This window comes from Eleginops maclovinus, chromosome 22 (assembly GCF_036324505.1).
Source record: "Eleginops maclovinus isolate JMC-PN-2008 ecotype Puerto Natales chromosome 22, JC_Emac_rtc_rv5, whole genome shotgun sequence".
NCBI lineage: Eukaryota > Metazoa > Chordata > Actinopteri > Perciformes > Eleginopidae > Eleginops > Eleginops maclovinus.
Window position 1 is genome coordinate 17,132,225 of NC_086370.1, and position 21,422 is coordinate 17,153,646.

At 41.3% G+C, this 21,422-nt stretch overlaps 2 protein-coding genes across 3 annotated transcripts in view; both read left to right on the top strand.

Moving 5' to 3' along the window:
* The window catches only part of adam12b (ADAM metallopeptidase domain 12b), a 76,945-nt gene extending 65,410 nt beyond the window's left edge, over window positions 1-11,535 (top strand). Inside the window, exons 21-23 of the mRNA XM_063875662.1 lie at window positions 1,873-2,124; window positions 8,647-8,819; window positions 9,767-11,535. Coding sequence (XP_063731732.1) covers window positions 1,873-2,124; window positions 8,647-8,819; window positions 9,767-9,806 — 465 coding nt within the window. The 3' untranslated portion in view covers window positions 9,807-11,535. The remainder of the gene's footprint in view (window positions 1-1,872; window positions 2,125-8,646; window positions 8,820-9,766) is intronic.
* Window positions 11,536-12,476: 941 nt separating this feature from the next.
* On the top strand, window positions 12,477-20,992 carry dhx32b (DEAH (Asp-Glu-Ala-His) box polypeptide 32b). Of its 2 annotated transcripts, XM_063875328.1 has the most exons (12): window positions 12,477-12,749; window positions 13,907-14,036; window positions 14,191-14,384; window positions 14,933-15,308; window positions 15,391-15,627; window positions 16,198-16,291; window positions 16,377-16,526; window positions 17,468-17,659; window positions 17,746-17,886; window positions 18,425-18,615; window positions 18,886-19,076; window positions 19,607-20,992. In XM_063875328.1, exons 2-12 carry the CDS (start codon window positions 13,968-13,970, stop codon window positions 19,770-19,772), a joined length of 2,001 nt encoding a protein of 666 aa, XP_063731398.1. In that variant the 5' UTR covers window positions 12,477-12,749; window positions 13,907-13,967; the 3' UTR covers window positions 19,773-20,992. The 2 variants fall into 2 exon arrangements, with proteins under 2 accessions (XP_063731398.1, XP_063731396.1); XM_063875326.1 differs by lacking the exon at window positions 12,477-12,749 and having other exon boundaries at window positions 13,615-14,036.
* The last annotated feature ends 430 nt before the right edge of the window (window positions 20,993-21,422 follow it).

A 21,422-nucleotide genomic window follows, 5' to 3' on the forward strand; every position in this document is an offset into this window, starting at 1 on the left:
ATTAATAACGCTGCTTTTGTTGACGGGAGGCAGAGTTACTGTAATGGAGAGATTGCACTATTGAAATGAGACTCAGGAGCTTGTTATTTGAGCCCCTTGAATATTTGCTTGTGATAAAACAGATGTTTTATGATTAGGGGGGGAGCAGAGTTGATTGATTCAGGCGGAGGAAGAATGCATGTTTTGATTTGTTTGTTGGAAACGATCAGCACAGCCGGAGATTACCTAGTATTAATATGTGTGTGACAAACGAAAGCATTTATAATCATGAGTGTGTGTTTGCAGTGTCCTGTATCTGTAGCAACTGTGTCAAAAGTTGTAATTATATCCTGATTGAAAGTAGAGGGTCGTCCAGATCACGTTGTGTATTATTCTGTCCACCAGAATGACTTTTTGAAGCAGCCTGTCCATCCTTATTATGGTGCCGCTGCAGACGTTCTCTTTGAATACATCTGCATTGTGTGTGTGTGTGTGCGTGTGTGATTGTTGTCCAGCAGCCAAATCCTTCATGGCCATTTTAGGCGTTATTGGTTTTGTTCTGAGCGGAGGGGCAACAGCTGGTCAGGACATGTGGTCAGACTCTGGCTTCAACAATTTCAGAGCGTCATCTCTAATAACGCTGTTCCCCAGTTTTATGGCTGATTCTGACATCAGCTATTTCACACTAACCAGAGTTTTATGTCCAAATTACCATTTAAGGTGTTGTTTTTTGTTTATTTCATCTTATAATTGAAATGAAGTCTATAAGGTGTCAGAAACAAGTAGACGTCCCCCTGAGAGGCCAATTTGACTTCTTTAAGTTAGAGATATTTGATCATTTTGAAGCCAACCTACCAAGATAGGAAAACTTTTTCTTTTTAAGAGACCTGATCTGAAAAGAGTCCCAAAAACAGCTACACACAATCTGAATAGAGCAGAGGATAACCAGACCAGATCAAAACAGACCACACAAATTTGACCTTGGCCAAAACAATGCAACCCTACCCAGGTACTTAAAATGATGGCTTGCCGTTTTTTTTGTCCGACCCTAAAGTCTAAGATTGAAAGATAGGTAGTTATTTTACTTAATTTAAAAAAAGAAAATCAGAATTCCTTACTCTCTAGTATTGTTTTCTTCACAGGGTAAAGTAACACACAAACAAACATTACGATTCAAAGGAAACAGTGCCTGTATGGAGACGATCTACATAGTAATCAAATAATGCTTTGTTTCTATGACGATTTTTCCCAGCCCTTGAGAAATGCATCTTTCATTACTTTGAATTTGTTTGTGATTTTCTCCATTATTAGGATATCACCAACAATATGAACCCATTGTCTGTAACTTGGTGCTTCAGTCTTTAGACAGTTCTTAGTAATAGCCTTCTTTCCAGCCGCTAGAAGGATCTTGAGCAGATATTGATCTCCTACATGTGCAGATCCTTCCATATGTCCCAAGTATAGTACCAGACAGGTTCGAGGGATTCTATAGCCTAATACTTTGCATAGAGAATTCCTTACCTTTTTAAGAAGATGGAACTACAAGTTATACCCCGAAAAGTTGCCTGACAAAATAAATAGATTCAGTAAATATGTAAGAGGGTTCAAGATTGTCTGGGAGAAAGTCTTACAAATAGTAATGTATTAAAAAAAGGCCTTTGGAAAACATTGACAAAGCAACAACTTTGGTTTAAATGCTAAATAAAAGATTTCTTCCATATCGAAGCTTTGGTTTCAGGTTGCTGATATTGTGCATGAAGGATTACTCTTACACTGGGACACTGAAATAAACAGAGAACATTATTATTAACACCTATCACAAAAGCCTGTATGCTTGAGCCCTACCACATAAAGACTAACTGCTGTAAATATCTTGCTCTCTTCTCTTTGCAGCCATCTCTCCTGAGTGCCGAGCCTCTTCTCCCCCCACACAATTTCCACTCCCACAGCCTGCGCAGACTGCCCCTCTACCAGCCGCTGCACATCAGCCAGCCCATGCCGGTGTCTCTGAGCGTGGGACATCCCATCCTGCCTCCTCTGCCGGCTCACCACAGGGTCCTGCCGGCTCACACGCCCCTCTCCCCGCCCCGAGTGACACCTTTCCTCAGCCTGCCGCGCCAGCAGCCGTCCTGCAGAGCAGATCAGGTTTGTTTCACTAAAGTATTGGTATTTTCCAAGTCTGTAACTTTATCAGTCTTGTAATATTTAAAAATGGCCTTCCTGTGTGGACCACAGCTTTACTGGACCATATGTAAGGCATAGCCCATAAATAAGTACCAAAACACAGGTTTCTGCATAGATTTTCTGTATATTCTAGACTTCTATTTAACCAGTAGGTTAAGTGTAAAACTTAACCTACTGGGATTTGAAACTGTCTTGACATACCGTAGTTCACAGTGACCATTAAGTCCTCTTCCTTCCAAATGTCAAAGTAACCGCTCCTTGGATCTATTAATCCTGGTGCATTTTAGGACAACCGTCCAAGATATGAGTCAGCTACAAAACAATCATTGCACTCATGAGTTATATTCATAATAAAACATCTCGCTGCTCTGGTGCTTGCAGTCATTTCACGTGATTTCATGGACCTGTAGATGTTCAAATTTCCACTTTTGGGAAAATGTTAACTCTTATCATCCACTGAGGGGTGATCACTTTGGCAAATTGTCAAGCTCAAGAAAACAGTGAGATGTATTGTTGGAAAATCAGACCTGATGGGATAAACAACAAACAAATACAGGTGGTCACATTTACTTTAGACACACAGATTAAAACAGTCCCTTTCCACAATCCATTACCTCATGAGAATTATGTAACGTTGACAATAAATAGGAAACGCTGTGATGATGGATCTGTAAAGCAAAGCCTCATGATTTTTATAGTCAAATTAAACGCAACCAATGGAGTGGAATGAAATATAAGAAACCAATCTTTAAGCTGACATACTCAAGATTAAAATATGGTCTGCAGTGAGTAAAAAAATATGCTAATCATAGTTAATGGTGTAAAACTGAGACAGCCACCTGTATGGTCTTTTGTAAATGTTGTGGCAGAGCATTGAATGTTTGTCTCCCTGCATTCCTGCACTGCGGTCCGCTTGCTTTCCCACAATATCGAGTGCAAAATTCGATCCGTCTCCCTCCCCGTGACCCAACTCCTGAGTAAGACGCTGCGTTGTGCTTAGCCAGCGGTATTGGATGCGGTGGAGATAGTAAATCCATCTGTCTGCTGGATTTGGCGGTGCATCCAAATCTTTATGCGTCCCTGTAGCACCACAGCGAGCGGAGCCGCGTTGGATGTCGGCTCTGTGTGAGCCCCAGCAGGGTGCGCAGGGCAATCGACGCATTCCCGCTGCTTTAAAAAAAAAAGATGAAGACACAAGCTTTGTGAGGTCACTCTTTCTCTATGCTGGATAAGAAGCGTAGCCTAATCCTAGATGTAAGGCAAACGCATGAAGGAAGGACTTACAGGGAGACGTTCAGAGATCCCATTATCACACCGCCAAGGTTAATCACTCAGGTGAGCAGCAGGTGGGGTGGGGGGAAGTTACTCAGTACTTTTATTAGCACTGCAAATCAGTAGAAGGTAATGTACTCAACCTGAGTGTTTAAAATGTCTGGTACTTTATGATATGATTCCCATATAGCAGGGGTATCCAAGCTACGGCCTTATAACTTAACTTATGAGGCAATGCGTATACCTCACCTCTAGTGAGGGGCCCAGCCTTTCGTATATTTTTCTGTATGCGGCCCTTAGTGAAAATAGTTTGGGCACCCCTGCCATATAAAGCCGCGGAAAAAATTAAGAGACCACTTCAGCGTTATCATTTTCTCAGTTATCAGTTTGTTGTATTCTATAAACTACTGACATTTTTTTTTTTCTGTGTCGGAATTCAACAGACACTGGAATGGCTGCCAAACGTGTAGAGATAAAGATTTAAGAAAAATGTGGAGTGGTCTCTTAATTTTTTCTAGGGCTGTATGTGAAGTCTGTAGACTACTGTTTCTCCAATGTATTCATTTTACAGCTATAGTTGCTCGTTCATGATGAGAGAAAATAATAATAGTTTCTTTCCTCTACCATTAGTTAATTGTGAGTCCAACTCAAACCGGTTCTAACTTCTGACTTTAGTAGAACATTATGCTGAAGATACTTTAAAGAAGGTAGGATTAAATGCAGGACCTTCACTTTCTTTACACATAGTTTAATTTATATTTTCACTCAAGTAAATAATCTAAATACTTCTTCAGCAAAATCAACTGCCTGCGTTGCGGCTTTTCACCCCTGATTAATATCAACGTTTGCCAACTAATGATGCACTTTGGCTGAAAGGCTACTGCTTGCTTTTTAAATAAGCTGCTCGCTGACCTGCCAAAACAATGAAAACCACTACCTGCTAATATCTCCTAGCTCATTACGCGGTAATGAAACAGATGGAGCGAGTAGGATCTGTTGAGGTTTAAGTACAGGCCAGCAAGGACGTACAGGACATCATCCCTTTTAAAAAAAGTGTATTACAAGCTCATTGGAATACTCGACACGACCTCTGCTGCTGTCTTTGCCAATATGTTTCATTTTAGAAGTATTTTTTCGCAGGCTATCGTATGTGCCAATTGCACCCCATTAATGTTGAGGTGTTTCCAGGGGAACACAGCCCCCCCCCCCCCCCCCCCCCCCTGCATCCATTACAATGAGGCAGTGCATGATAAGAAAACAGTGAGGGAAATGTTCACAAAGAGACCTGCTCGTTATTATCTTGAAAAAATACATACCAGATACCCGTGAAGTCAGACAAATTTTAGGCAAACAAGCTCAAACCTTTTATTCGGCTGCAGGGTAAAATTAGACTGCAGCATCACACTTTTTAAAATGTCATCTTTTCAGGAATCTAGAGGAATAGCTTTGCTTTTGGGCAGACAAACACACATATTTCAGTTCCTCCAGAGGATTCTGAAAGGTGTTTGTAAGCCCAAGGCTCATAGATCATGCATAAGCAACAGAGGACGGTACAATCCTTCATTCTGAATTAAGATATATATGCACACAGCCAAGGCTCTGGTTACACAGTGTGAGCTTTTCTTTCCAGAGTTCTGCTGGGATTATTCTAGCATCGGAGCGGATGCATCTGTCTATTTACATCTTTGTTTTCATCAGTGCACGCCTTTGAAGAACAGCCTGCTTTGTAACTGGAGGAGGCGTTATTCACTCACTGTCCAGAAGTTACACATGTAGGATTTGTCAGGAAGTAATGTGCACTAAAGATCACAGTGGGGGGGGTACTCTCAATGTTTAAAGTCTGTGTTTGTATCAGTTTATATTCACACAGATTTTTCTCTAACTGGATCACACAAATCCCATACTGTGCATGTTTTATTACCCCACCCCCCAAACTCTGAGCCAATCCGAACAGTATTCACATGGGACTGTGATGCACACTCAGTACACGGGACCTGTGCTCCATTGGATTAAAGCATCAAAACATTTCAACCTCCGCAGGGCATCCTGGGTTTTTAAGTGCATCTCAAGAGCTCCGGCTGTCTTGTGCAGTTCTACACATTTAGCAAAAAAGTTTTAAAAAATAGGTTTCTCTTAGACAAGAGGCTACCACACCGCAGCTTTATTTAATGAATACTATATAGAATGTGATTGTTGCTTTTGTTGTACGTGAATGATGGAAATATGTTTAGTCCCAACAGATATTCCTTAATTAGTGACATCTCTGATTGTATTTCATTAAAAGCTGACCCAATTCAACCTGAAAGCTCCCCAAACTGTCTTGTTCTGGCTGCTTAAATCTCAATAATTGCTTGTAAAAAAAAAAAAGAAATATATAAAATTTTTCTCTAAAAATAAACTCTTTGGTTTAGGACAAATAAAATCATCTTGATCTGTGCGAAGTCGTTGAGCCTGTCATTTGTAACTTTCCCTATATAGACAAAAAGAGAACATTGATAATGAACATTTTAATTATTTGCAGGCCTGGTTTTATTTTTATGTTTTAACCTGCAACAACACACCTGCAGAGAGCATGATTAAATTATTTGGTGACTGTATCACTTTGCCCATACTGTTGACTGCTGACTGTACTACACCTGCTGTAGCAGATCTCCAGGTCACCACAGTGTCAGATGGGGGTCAGTCCAGCACTGTCTGTGCATGTCAGGGACGTTCCTCCTTTTTGCACCCTGTGTGGTGCATGGGGGGACAAATTTGTGTTTAAACACAAAGCTATCTTCACCAAAATGATGTCACACAAAAGCACCATGCTGGTATTCTGGTAATACCAGCCTGTTTGACTTCGATTCTCTCCGGCATACAGTCTGGAACAGCGTCATTGGATTTGGATTACTGTAATGGGTGGAAACTTGTCTGAAGTTTAAAATCATTGGAGTTCCCTTAACCAATCACTAACGTTTGGTAATGACGTATATTATGCGCCGAAGGGCAGGCTCTGACCTGACGCTTCCTACTTCCGCTTTCACAGTAGTAAACAAATCGCTACCTGCGAGCGTGGCTGTCGAAATGGCTGTCAACGACATGTGTCGATGTTGTCAATGTAACCTAAGGATTCAGGGGAAAATTCGTAACTCCAAACAATGACTCCGTCGCCATTGTTGAACTACAGACTAGACTACAATTCAAACTCGGAACCAAGTTCGACGTAATTGCTCTCAACCCCTCCCCCTGTTCGCTGATTGGACCGATATAATTCTGAGTTCCAGTAATCGTACATAATGAGTTCTCGCCCAGTCTCACTTACAGGAGCAAAATGAAATTGGGCGGAAGTACGTAGGCTGGTATAGCCAGGCTACCATGCTGGTGTCTTAGATATCATTTCCTGCTGGAAACCAAAGGGCCAAGACTACAAGTACTGTGTTGGGATTTCGACACAAGTTTGGCCTATAGGAAAGAAACATGTTGTGTATTAGAAAAATATAACTCACACCAGAGAGAAAAGTAGATTTGGCATCACAGAAGGCCGCTCACAGCCCCGTCACCACTTCCCCCGATCAGACGGCCACTTCAGAGCACTTACAAAAACTCTTTCATTCCCGCTGCATTTCGCCATTTTGAACAAAGCCAAATAGACTGCCACTATTATATATTACTATTTTGATGCAGCTCGGAACATGTGCTTCTTATTCTTCTAATTTCTTTTTATGCGAGTCTTTCATGGTTGTGTGTTTATATGTAGTTTTTAATGAGCCCTTTAACCAAGAACATGTTTTATCAGTGATTTAATCAGTAATGTTTTTCTAAAATTGTACAAATGTAACTATGGGTGCATTTATGTTTTATAATTTGAATTTTTCAGCTAGTAAAGGAGGAGCTTTATTTAACTATTTCAGTTTTCTAAAAACTACCTGGCTAGCTTGTGAAATCCTGCCCTAGCGATCAATAAAGTTCTCTCTTAACTTTTAATTGCACATATTATGTTATTTGTTTAAAATATGTTGTGTTATTAATCAGAATCTTTATGTTAAGATTAAGATAAAGAAGTAACCAAAGCTGAAAAAAAATGTATTGCGGTGAAAAGTATTTTCCTCGTAAAGTGGAGGCGAGTAAGAATACTCCAAGTCAAAAACAAACACCTAAATATGATACTTAAGAGCAGCACTTGAATAAATGTTCCTAGGTCATTAAATTGATATCATTAATTAAGATCATTAAATGGTATGGTGTCCTTGTGCGTCCCGCAAGGCGCCTCCAAATAAATGTACTGTTTTTATTTGATCATTTTGACACCATAGTAAGTCTGAATGCACTCATGAATGTTTTAAACCTGGCAGCTCTCTTGTTGTCGCTGTGTAACAAATTTTTTTCCGTGAGTGCATATAGCTTAAAGTTTGTCCGTGTGTGTCGTGGTTTTGTGCATACGTGTGTGTGACGTAGCAGGTCTGCTGGTGGCAGATGTTTATCACTGCCTCGCCTCCTTGCTGTAAATTAGTAACACATGATGGCACCTCGTACAGATAACCTTCTACACACACACACACACACACACACACACACACACACACACACACACACACACACACACAGACATACACTGCCGCAGAGGTGGCGGACACAGAGGAGGTTTGGGATTCCTCTCGTGTTAGCGGGGGGAATCAGAGAAGATAACACAGTGCCCTCTAGTGAGACGTGTCTTCTTTTGTCTGCAGATGGCTGCCAAACAGCTAATCCATATTCAGAGGGAGGTAGAAGGTGTCGTGATATATTATTCGGGTTCCCTTTCACTCTGTCTCGAGATAAGAGTAATGAGATCTGTGGTGTTTTGCAAATTAAACTCAGTTAGCATCTTGGATATATCTATTGAGAACAACTCAGTACAAGGCATGTTAAAATCAATTAATTCTGAAACATATCTGGCATTCTTCAGGACAGATTCATCATGATCATGCACTCTTATGCAGACGGGGGTTTAAATAAAGGAGAACATTTTCGTTACACATTATTGCATTTCACTTAGCTTAGGAACTTATCCATAGTGATTTACAATGCATTTCCACACCAGTGGCCATGCCCACAGGAGCCATTAGGGGTTCAGTATGTTGCCCAAGGACCCTTCGCAAGTCCGACCATCTGATTGGTTCCCCCTGAGCCACAGCCACCCTATTGTCTTTCATTTTACATACAACTCTGATATTCTTTCTTGTTCTTCAGGACTATATGAAGCCGAGTCCTCCCCAGAAGCCCCTGCCTGCAGACCCTCTAGGGAGGAGCTCTCGGATGGGTCACAGCGCCACCTCGGGGGTCCACTTCCCAGCAAATCGACCGCTCCCCATCCCCATCCCCACCGTGCCCAGGCCTCCGCCCAACATCCCTCTACCCAGCAGGTCAGAGCTACGTGACAGGAATCTCAGACATGAAATACAGAGCAGCGCGCGCTTCATCTATCTTGTTAAAGTAATGGCTTTCTGTCAGTCAGACGTCGCTGTCCATCACCCTAATGTTTGCCACAGCTTTATTCAGACATGATATATATCGCACGGTGTTCGGCACCTGGTGCACGAGAAGGAGAGATGACACTGCAGGAAAATAAGGGTAGCAAGGAAGACATGAGGGGTTTCCTGTTCTGTTCAGGCTGCGTCACTGATGGATTTCAAGCTATTGTTGTATGAAACCTTAACTCTGATCATACTTAGTACTATATTTAGTACTGTAATTATCGTGGTTTTTTTCCCATGTATTTTGATAAGCTCTTTGTCTGAGTAATTATTATTGATAGTAGTGAGAGGTATACTACTTAATTCATCCATGCAATTGATGAAGAGTGATGATGTGATTAGTATTTTGGCTTTCAGCTGTTTTCTTTACCTGCTTTGCACCAGACCACATAAAAAAAACCTTTTGGACAAGAAAACGCTCTGCTACAAAATAATACTTTGCAGCGTTGCAGTGTTCCCTGTTTTATTGAAACACTTTTTGTCTGCCTGCATGAGGTGATGGCTGTATTACACTGCTCTATCCTTGTACCGCTGCAGCCTTTAGATGAATTCAATTACAATATTACCGCAGTCGGTCCGACCTAATGAGATTACCAATGTGACTTTGAAATAGACTTCGAAATGACTCGAGCTTATTCAGACACGAGACGTGTTTATATTCCATCAGATTAATGAAACAAGGTGCGTGTCTGACAGGAAATGTTTAGCATTAGCATTCTGTCCTGTATAACATGGATTTGTATTTCAGACCAATGAAAAGTAATGCACATGTTGATCGTGTTATGCAACATGTTATCTTCTTTGTGGTGATGACGTCTTGTACTGATGCTTTTCAGACCTGTGCCGATGTTGCCCTACAGACCTCCGAAGACATAAGGACTGTTGCGCTCTTTTGGACTCGTACATCTGCCGCCCACAGACGGAGACTTTCTAGATTTGCACTAAACAACTGAGACTCTGTAAGACCTTTTGGACAGTGGGAAGCATCACAGAGTTTCCAGTGAAAGGGGGCTAACGTCACACCTCGGTGCTACGCCTTTTAAAAGGTGCTGTGTTGTCCTCGCTCAGGTACCAATGAACTATTTATCTATTTAAATATTTAACTGCGATATCACCAGTTTGTGCACAAGACTCTCTTGAACGTTTTTCCCCACGGAAAAGTGAAAAAAAGAGGGTGTAATTTAGAATATTTCTTTTGCATTCTTTGGTGATTTTATATACTTTTTTCTCAAACTAAATGCTGAAATATATGATGTTTTTATAACCAGTTAAGTTGCTTGAGTAATCGAAGCGCTAAAAAGTCAGTTTTTGAACTTAAACGACGATAAAGGGAAATGGAGCACAACTCGGCACATTGTCAGTGTAGCTTGTGAGCCATAGAGCCGTGATTATTCAGTTATTTCATATTTTCTATGATGTGTTAAATACCAAATACATCTTTTCCATCTCTGTCACCACGGTGCTGCAAAGTAGATATTAGAATCTTGTTTTTTGTTTTTATTACAGAGACTTACACTATGTTTGTATTGCGGGTTTCATCATCGTACAGCCTCACAGTCAGGCTCTTTTATTACCTTATAAGTTCACTTCTTTGTACTCAACAGAGAAAGTACTTTTCACACATATTTCAGCCTGGCTCCGACACTCTGCTCGGGCATGTGTTGGACACTTTTTTCCTGATACTGGCAGACGCTGTGGAGTCTCAACAGATTTGACAGACTGATTGTGTTCCAGAGAATTACACCAACACCAAATAATGCAGCATTAGCTCTGGTGTTTGTATGTTTAACATTTACGCTCACTTTGTCCTCGGGTGTGCGAGCCAAGCCGGATGACTTCAGCGCTGTGAGCTTTCCAAGTTCCCCTCGACCGTGTCCAACGAGATGTTTCACCGTATCTGTGTCATCTTTTTTTTTACCTTCATAACATTCCTCTTGGATTTTGTATGGTTTTGATTTCCTTGGACTCTGAGATTATTTCGTTCATCATCTGGGCGTTGCACTTTTGAGTCTGCCAATTTCCGTGATGTTATTTGTGCTTGACTTGCTGTTAAACATAGAGGGATTCAACTGGTAAAAACTTGACAGCACACTTCTTTCTCCTCTGTCAGTGTGTCCACATGCACTGTTTGTCTTCTCACCACTGCAGAATGATCGAAGTCAGGAAAGCCCTGCAGCAGTGTGCGAGTAGTGTGTTTTTGTTTTGTTCAGATGTGTTCGACAGTCAGAGTAACTGCTCTCCGCTGGAAAATATTTGTCAGTGCTGTGTCGATTAGTCATTAAATGTTACCATTTGTAAATCCTAAATGTACCCTGTTTATTTGCATAACTGTACCATGTTTAAAAGTCATTGTAAAGTGTAAATATTGTATGTCAGTTATTATTTCCCTCATTATTTGGTCTGTTTTGCTCTCTTATTGGATCAGACCATCATTGTTTGTTTTACAACCACAGTGTTATACAGTAAGAACTGCTTTGAGGTTGTGCCCCATTTACACTGGGAAGATTTCAACCTTTAACTTGCAGGCCAGAGACAAGTGTTTCATTTTAACCGAGAGATTTTATTACTGAAATCAGAAACCAAATAAAGTTCCTTTATGACTGTTCTCAACACGTTCTTTGAATTGCTTTTTCACTTTGATTTTCGATTGAAAAAATAACTTCAGTAAGTGTTAGAAAGAAGTTGTTTGAGAGAACATTTCCAAAAGTGTCTGTTAAGCAGATAAATAAGGGTTCATACGAAAACAATTTTCCCGTTTAACATCACTAATTTACTGATGCCAACTTTTATTGGTCACTGAGGGGATGATAGTGCTTAAAGCTCTGACTGATAAATGCAACTCATCTAATTAGAAAGCCACTAAAAAGTCCCCATGAAAAACAAAACCGTTGTAAAACTGCACTGTTTTAATCCGACAAGCAGCAACCAATGAACCGTTTTCTATGTGTTTGTAAAAAAAAATTTTAGTACAAAATACTCCTCTACAATTAAAGGTCCGATCCAGAATGTACTTTAAACAAAAAAGTGAAGAAAAACGCACAATTCTCTTTAAACATCCATGGGAAAACCTTATGAGCCTTTTCACCTTTTGGTGTGTTACTATAGAAACAGAATGTTGAGAGTAGCTGTTGCCAACGGTTTTCGGTTGAGTAGAAAAGCTGTTTTAGTGTGAGAGCAAGACATCAAACAAAGGGCATCAGTTACGTCCATAGAGTCCGCCACCACACAACAACAACTTCAATATGTGTGTCATATTACCTCACTTATACATGATGGTCTGCCCTGCTCTGCTGTTTGAGCAGCACGTCATTGTTGTTCAACACTGCCATCTGTCGGACAACACCGGTCATTACAGGTGCTTCTCCTCTTCCCTCCAGTCTCAGGGGGAGGTCGCCCTTCAGTCCTCATTGAGGAGCCGCTCCCTCTCAAACACTTGTTAACTTAGAACAACAGTGGGATGGAAAACCAACAGGAAACAAATTCACCTCTACACTTTCATTTAGATAGAGCTAAAGAACATGATGAAACACGAAGAGAAGTAGTCCTATCAATGTTTATGAACAAGTAGAAAATCACGGTTTTAAAGGAACCAAACAGGCATCAGTAATTTAGTGATATTCATAAACATATAATGAGGAAATAAGCCGGTTTGCTATCCGGGCTCATGAATAGTGGAATGAGCTCCCCATTGACAGCAGGACAGCAGAAAATCGTCGGTCGCAAACTGAAAACGCATCTGCTTGTATTGCATCTTGGCAACAAAAAACACGTTATAGAGTTAGCTTAGGCCTTGGAACAAATTCACCAGCATTTACTATGGTACGTATGACTTGCTTGACGTGAATACTTGCGCTTTCCTTGTTGTTCGGAGTTTGAATCTCTTTGTTTTTTGCACTTACTGTAAGTCGCATTGGATAAAAGCGTCAGCCGAATGAAATGTAATGTAATGAATGTCGTTGTACTGAGAACATTTAATTGGTTTTAGTTGAAACAGTACTAATATCCTCCACTGGTGGGCGCCAAACACACGTTACTTAATTTGTTACTAAAGTTAATAGAAAGGAATTTTCGACAATTTGATGTATTAGCTGCTGCTTTACCTAAAGTTAAATGCGATGATTTAACCAAGGTACAATACAGTACAGTACAGTAAAAGTATTACACCAGCTGTGTTGATACTGAAAGAACATATTTCCTGTTTTTTTCTAATGTAATACCACTGTTTACAAACTGTGTGTAAGTGAAGTCACACCGTGGAGGCTGAAAACAGAGAAGGAATTGATGCTAACCTCTTAGTTTTGGATATCTTCATTTTTTGGCACAACCGCTTGTTGTTGGATGCAAAAATTATCTCAGTTTGTGAACCAGTGGTATAATTAATTTCCTAATTACTGTCCTAATTAAACAGAGTTGCTAAATAATTGCATTTTACTTCACGCACAGCTTGGGGTCTTTGCAAGTGAGCCAGTTTTCATTGTAAACATCAGAACCCTCTGAGCCTCTGCCCATCTATCTCTGTTCTCACATCAGTGTGTGTGTGTGTGTGTGTGTGTGTGTGTGTGTGTGTGTGTGTGTGTGTGTGTGTGTGTGTGTGTGTGTGTGTGTGTGTGTGTGTGTGTCATCTGTTGGTGACCGCTCTTCTAAGGGATTAGTGGCCACATGACAGCACTGGGCTGGCCGCCTACAGAGTCTTTCATTTGGCTCCACTAGCAGAGGCGGACTGTGTGCTGTCCAACAGTTTGCTGAAAGCGGGACACTTCCAGACTTTGTTTCTGTGGATCTGTTTATGAAATCTAAAGCAGACAGACTGGGAACTCACTTGTGATGGAGCAGGACATTACTGGTTTAACTGGAGAGGAGTATTCTGAGAGGATATCACCCTGTTGTTCAGATTCAGAGGCTTTGGGTCAACAAGACACTGAAAATGATGATATTTTGGAGCTTAATCAGTTTGATGGACTGCCTTATTCCTCCAGGTTTTATAAATTGCTGAGAGAAAGGAAAGAGCTGCCAGTGTGGGATGCAAAATGTGAATTTATGGACACTTTGGCCAAAAGACGGTTTGTCATTGTCAGTGGCTCTGCCAAGACTGGAAGAAGTTCTCAAGTGAGTACTGCGGGGTGTTTTCCACTTTACCATGGAAAATACTGCACATTTTATTCATGCAGCAACTTTGTAACAGGTGGATATTCAACCTTTTACTTAAAGTGAGGAAGCATCTGTGATGAAAACAACTTATCTTGTTCTTTTTTATGACCAGATTCCTCAGTGGTGTGCTGAATTCTGCCTGTCAGTCCAGTTCCAGCATGGCATGGTGGTTTGTACGCAGATTCACGCGCAGCAGGCTGTAGATCTCGCTCTAAGAGTGGCAGATGAGATGGATGTCAACATTGGTCATGAAGTAGGATACAGCATCCCTTTGGAAGCATGTTCCAATAATGACTCAGTCCTAAGGTACGGAAAAGTAGCACTTCTGATGAAATAACCCAGATATATCCACTGTTTTTTCTCTCCCTTTGCCGGGTTAATATAAAGCCCAGTCATGACACACTGCTACATCACCCCGCCTTTCTAATTCACAAGAATGGAGTGAACAAAAGGCCCGAGGGGGCTCTTTTCAGGGGCTCCTCCACAGCTGCCCAGCTCCCCATCTGCCCATATGTCAGTCTCCCTCATGTGGGTCCCTCGTAAGTCAGATGGGGGACAAAGGAAGCCGGGACACTGAGGGGGGAAAGATCAGGCAGCCAGCATGTAGGAGAGATCCCCTCCTCAGACTAATTATCAGAGTAAATTACACTAATGGGGGAAAAGCTGACATGTAGATAAAAGTGACTTTCACTAAAATGCCAATCTCTTTCTAGAGGATTATAATTAAAGAAACCTTTAGGATTTATGTTAAGGCTATTATGGATTCTATTGGTCATTGAAAGTGTAAAATCATTTGTGTTTTGCATTTATTGTGCACTAACATGAGTGGAAAATGGTTGTATGACCCACTGCAGGTACTGCACAGACAACATGCTCCTGAGAGAGATGATGTCCGACCCTCTGCTTGAGCGTTACGGCGTGATAGTGGTGGACCAGGCCCACCAAAGGACTGTAGCCACCGATGTGCTCCAGGGTCTGCTGAAAGACGTGGCCCTGCAGAGGCCAGAGCTCCGCGTCGTCCTCCTCACAGCTGTTGAACCCGACCCTAAGCAGCTGGTTCATTTCACCGGGTCAGCAGCGCCTCTGATCCGCCTGCAGAGCCCGGGCGTAGGGGAGGTGGTGCACAGCAGCACGGGCGACGGCTACTTCTGCTCCGCTCTCCGCCTGGTGCTGGAGATCCACCACTCAGAGGAGGGAGGAGATGTGGTTGTGTTCCTTGTGACGACGCAGGTAAGAAGCAGCACTGCATGATGGAATGAGGAGTCTGAAATGATGTCTTCCTCTGACTTTCTACTTTTCTTCTCTGTACCAGGAGATAGATCTGGCCCATGACATCCTGTGCCATGAGGGGCAGAGTTTACCCCCTGACCTGGGTGACCTCCTACCCGTTGCTGTGCACCCTGGCCAGCCTGGGAACCTACCAATCCTGGAGGAAGGGGAGACAGGCCGGACCCGCAGAGTGTTCCTCACATCCAGCCCAAACGAAGACTTCTTCTGGGCTGTGGGCTCAATAAACTTTGTCATTGATGCCGGGCTCGAGAAAAGAAACGTAAGTTATTTTTTTCCCAGGGTTATTCATCTTAAATCTCCTAGATCCCACCAGAACTTTGGTCCCCTAGGATGTAGAATGATGGTGACAATTCACCATGTTTCTGTGTGTGTTTTTGAACTGAGATCATGTCTCTTATAAAAAGGCAATAGGATTATGCGGGAATGGAAAACACTCTAGATAACGAGACAATACTGCTGATTAATGAATTATTTATATTATGTATTATTTATCCCATTACCCTTTAATATGAATCAATGAATGAAGATTTAGACACACCCCGTCTTCAGTGTTTTCACTGTATTTATTTATGTGGCACCTTAAAGTGTTATATATATATATTAACTTAGTGATAGTGGGTTGTTTAATCTGTAAGTATTTTGACATTGATAATATATTGAAGATCTTCCTTTCCAAAGCTACTATTAAACATATAACTGTCACATAAATGTAGTCATGAAAAAAGTACAATATTTGCCTTGAAAATTATGTTTTGTCAAAGTATAAAATGTACTTAGTTACATTTGACCATTTGATGTAGTTAAGGTCACCACTGTGATGCTGTTGCAGGTTTACAACCCCAGGATCAGGACTAACTCGGTCCTCATTCAGCCAATCAGCACGGGTCAAGCCGAGAGTCGCAAACAGCTGACAGGTCCAAAGGGTGAGAAATTTAACTTTTACAAAAACACTTTTAATGTAAACCTCCCGCTGCTGTCCTGTAGTAAATATAACTCTCTATCCTTCAGGCAAGTGTTTTTGTCTGTACCCGAAGGACAGACAGCTTCCTGTGCAGATTCGCCCTCATCTTGTGGAGTCTGACATCACGTCCACCGTGCTCTTCCTGAAGAGGATGGAGATCGCTGGGCTGAGTCACTGTGACTTCATCGACAGGCCGGGTGAGATTTACATACACGGATAAAAGTAAACACAGGGAAAGTTTTTATGGGCTTTTTGTTGGCCAACCCCTGACATAATTCCACATCGTCCTCAGTGATAATGAGAACATTTTGGGTTCAGTCAGTTTGTTCCCTTTTGTTGCAACACAGGAACTTTTTTTTAATTAGGAGGCAGTGAGCCGTGTCTCAGCTGAACCGACAGCTTCTCTTCTGCCAGCATCCTTTCAGAGCTGACCTGCTTCCATGTGCTTTTGTTCCCCTGGATTTTGTTCACCCCCACTTACACAAACACACACATTAGTTGATTAGAGCATGGTGTCGGTCTGTGGGAGTGCACGTCTCTCTCTGTTTGTGATGTTCAAGGAAAAGCATATTTGTTGCAAAAACAGAACAGAAAATCCCATTGGTACCATGACACACTTTCCATTTCGCATAGTGACGCATGGCAGATATAGATGAGGATTATAAAATGTAATCTCTTGCTGCCTTTTTACTCCAAGCAGCCCACCGGGGTGCTGGTATTTTGAAGGGGGGGATTGCCTCGGTGGGTTAGCTCCCTGGATTACAGTTTAAACAACATGAAACCTGAAAAATAATCCATTACAGATCTAGTTAAAGTGTAAATATAGGTTATTAATAATCTCTTTGTTTCAAGGTCCAGTGTGTAGGATTAAGGGGGACGTTTTTTGTTAGCTTTGAAACTGATATTTCATGGATGTCTCTAGAAGGGGGCTTTCCTTTTTTTCACCTTGAAAGCCACTGTAGGGTAGGGGTACTTGCATTGGTTTCAATCTGCAACCTAAAGGCTGGATTCCACTTAAAAGTACTTCAAAGTGATGAAGACAAGACTGGTTCTCTGTGGGATTTGGTTCCCAGTTAAACCAAGGTATAATTTAGTCAAATATAGAGCAAAGTATGATGTAAAATCCTTTCCAACCCAGACCCTGGTGGCCTCATGCAGGCTTTGGAGGAGCTGGACTACCTCGCATCTCTGGATAATGACGGCAACCTGTCTGAAATGGGCATCATCATGTCCGAGTTCCCCCTGGAGCCGCAGATGGCCAAAACTCTGCTGGCCTCCTGTGAGTTTGACTGCTTCAGCGAGGTGGTCATCATCGCTGCCATGCTAACAGGTGACTACCCTGTCATTTGAACAAATATAGTATATAGTAAACATAAAGGTCCAAGCATCATATTTTGGTTGTGGATTTTTGTTCAGCACCCACTTGCTTCATGGTTCCCTCTGTGGACATGAAGCCAGAGGCGACTCAGTGCCACATGAGGTTCCAGCACCCGGAGGGAGACCACTTCACCCTCATCAACATCTACAAGGCCTTTAAACAAAACCAGCAGGCTCCAGGTGGGTTTACAGAGCATCAGCAAATGCACACAAATCACAAACACACACACACAGATGCTATAGAGATCAGTGAATAATCACCAAAACAACTTTAATCGCATTAAAAGAAATCATTTTGTAGAGGGTATTAAAAAAATCACAACATATTATCATGATTAATTATGTTAATGGAAAATAATGATGACTGTTTTTGGGGTAATTGCTTAATGAAAAGACAATGGAGAGTTGAGGGGAATTGTGTATGTTGTATTTAGTATCCTTTGTTTTATATTTTTGTTTCTGTAGACAATATTTATTCCCTTTAATAATCATATTTAGTAATACATTGTGTATTGAATAGATTTGTTAGATATATAGCTACTGTTATGTTCACTTTACTTTACTTTACTTTTGTGCAATGCTGTTAACAATAACAATTCCCGATATGGAGTCTTAGAAGTATATCTCCTTATTTTCAGAGATGTCCCATCCCTACTTTTTCTTTACTCTTTCTTTCTTCCTATAACCAACTCCTTGGCTTGGTCTCTCCCCATGTTAGGCTGCAATGAGAAGAAGTGGTGTCAGGATTTCTTCCTGAGCCACGCCGCCCTGCTGATGGCGGACGCTCTTCGCACTGAGCTCACTGACACTCTGAAGAGGATCGAGCTGCCCGTTTCACTACCCGCCTTCGGCTCCCGCAGCAACACCTTCAACATCAAAAGAGCCCTGCTGGCAGGCTTCTTCATGCAGGTCAGACAACTCAACATTATCAAACAGACCCTTCAGCCTCCTTTCAGGTGTCAGGCCTTCACTTCTGAACAACTGGACCGTGTTTGTTCTCTCAGAGTTTGTATTGAACTGCCACTTCAACTTCAACTGTTGCAGTATTTCAACTACTACAAATGTTTTAAGCACAAAAAAGTCAGTCTTTTCTTGTCATTTGTTATCATTTGGGTTTTAAATGTGCATTGTTCGAGGCAAAATCACTATCTGAATGCGCCTGGCTGTGGTTTCCCTCAGGTGGCTCGGGATGTGGATGGATCTGGGAACTACTTCATCCTCACTCATAAGCACGTGGCACAGATCCACCCTCTATCTGGATACGGAGCCAGGAGACCCAAACTGGGCCTGCCTGAGTGGGTGCTGTTCCACCAGCACTCGTTCTCTGAGGACAACTGCCTCCGCACCGTAACCCACATTACACCAGAGGAGTAAGTCAACATTTGTTTTTCTGTATCTTTCAAACTGTGTGCACGTGTTTCTCTTTAACTAGACAGCGGTGTCTTGTTGCTTTTGAAGAAACCCTTGCGGACCACCCTTCATATCTTCACATTTTTAAAGAAGCTTAAATGTAATCAGCTGGACACATTCCCTTTTGGTCCCGATGTAAAGCCTCAGTTCAGCAGACACTAGTCATGCTGGTTGTGAGGGGAGGAATCCTAATCCTGTTCTCCAGTATCAGCTGGTCGGAGAGGGATTATGGATAGGCAAATTCCTGGGAATGTAGAGCAGCAGCTTAATGTAGGGAGAGGAAGCAGCCTTTTTCATGCTCTCTTAGGCTCCACATCTTCAAATGTGTCGATCAGTTGGCAATAATGTGGAGTGGATTTTGTCCGTAAATCCTGATGTCTTTTTCCACAAAACACTTGAGAGTAATTCCATACCGAACCAGATTGAAACAGGTTAAGTTCAGTTTCATTCAATACAAAAATGTTTAGTAAATTGTCCTTTCTCTCACTAGGTTCATTCAGATGGCACCACAGTACTTTTTCTACAACCTCCCACAGAGTGAGAGCAAAGACATCCTGCAGAACATTTTGAATCATCAGTACCAAGAGGAGAAAGCTGTAACGCCCCAAGTGGAACCCCAGGAGGACCAGACTTCAGACCGCTGCGTCGTACAATAGCTGCTCCCAGGAGCTCAATATGTGGACAATTGTATGATTATTTTTTTCAGGATTCATTTCCTATTATCTTGGCCATTAATCCATCAGTTTTAAAAAATACAATAATTGGTGTAATTATCTTGATTTTCATTGACCGATTATATTTAATCCTTTTTTTGAACAGAAAATATTTTTACTAAAAGGATAATTTGCTCATATTTTAAAATGTCAAATTTTATTAAACTCAGGCGAGGGTGAACATTTCGGTTCCCAGCCCCGCTGACATAATTAATGATTCTGTGGCTCCTTTTCACATGTTCCCTTCAGTCACTGTCCTGCAGTCACCCGCAGCCCTGAGGGGCCGGCCTGATTTATGACGTTCAGAGAGGGTTTGGGCCCACCTGCAGCTCCATGTGCTGCGGATACACTTCAGTAACAGCAGGGCGACTCGGTTCATTGACGCTGCATTCGGAACATAATGTTCCCTCTGCAGTGACCCGGGTGCAGGACGGACCAGCGCCAGAACCCACAGCACTCGGTCCCACTCGAGGGTATATTATGTAACAATTTTCAGTTTCAAATGTCTGAAACGACTGGACATCTGTTACGTATTTTGCAGTTGTGTATTACGATTATCTCAAAGGATTCCAAAGATTGTTAAACCTAAAGAAGAACATCATTTTAATCAACATTACAGCCCTTTGTACTGTGTCATCAGAACTGGCAGCATCTCCTGTGCGTATGTGTCTGCTAGAAGCTGTCATTAATTGACTTTTTTCAAGTTTAAAGACAAGTTTTTATGGTTTCTTTTTAGGATTATGGTCGTTTTTAATCATATATTTTAACCAGATAAAGGATTTTGTCAGCTGACGTCTGGATCGTAATGCAGCTAAAAATGAACTCATTTTACAATAGTATTTATAAAGGACATTATTTAGCTTTTGCAATATCTGCCATATAATTTGATCCAGTGAATCTACATCCACACATGATATTATTACTAAAGTGGACAAAAAAAAAACACATTCTTTATTGTGTTTGAGATTTTATATGAATATTTATATGGAAAAATTACTTTCTAATAGAAAACTGCAAAATGTTCATAAAAAGATGTATTAAAAAAAAGGTAGATTTGAATCCTAGAATAAGAGGAGGGTCATTTTTGTCCACTGTAGTAATGATATCTTGCGTGGCGTAACAGTTACTGCGTCATTTGACATTAAACATTTTAATAAAATCTCCTGAACTGTATTCTTACTTTTCCAGCATACACATTTTTAAAATAAATTAACTTAGGTGTCGTTAAGTGTGTTAGATCATAATGTATATATAGAATCCAAACACATAATTAACTAACCTAAAATTAAATCAACTGTGTTACAATATCCCGACGGGTGCCAACGTTGTGTGATGAGCAAAATCATGACGGTGACATCCAAACACAACCTTTTTTTAAAAACCTTTAATGTTCACGTCACAGCCAACCATGCTGATATAAACATTGCATTGAATGTTGCCAAGCTATTGCACACTGTTATTTGAGAAAACAGATTTAGCTCATGGATCAATTGTTGGTCAGCATTCACACTTCAACGTATTTTATTCACAGCTCTTTTGGTATTACTGAATATGAAAATGACTAGTTATGTTTGTAAGCATGTGCTAAATGGA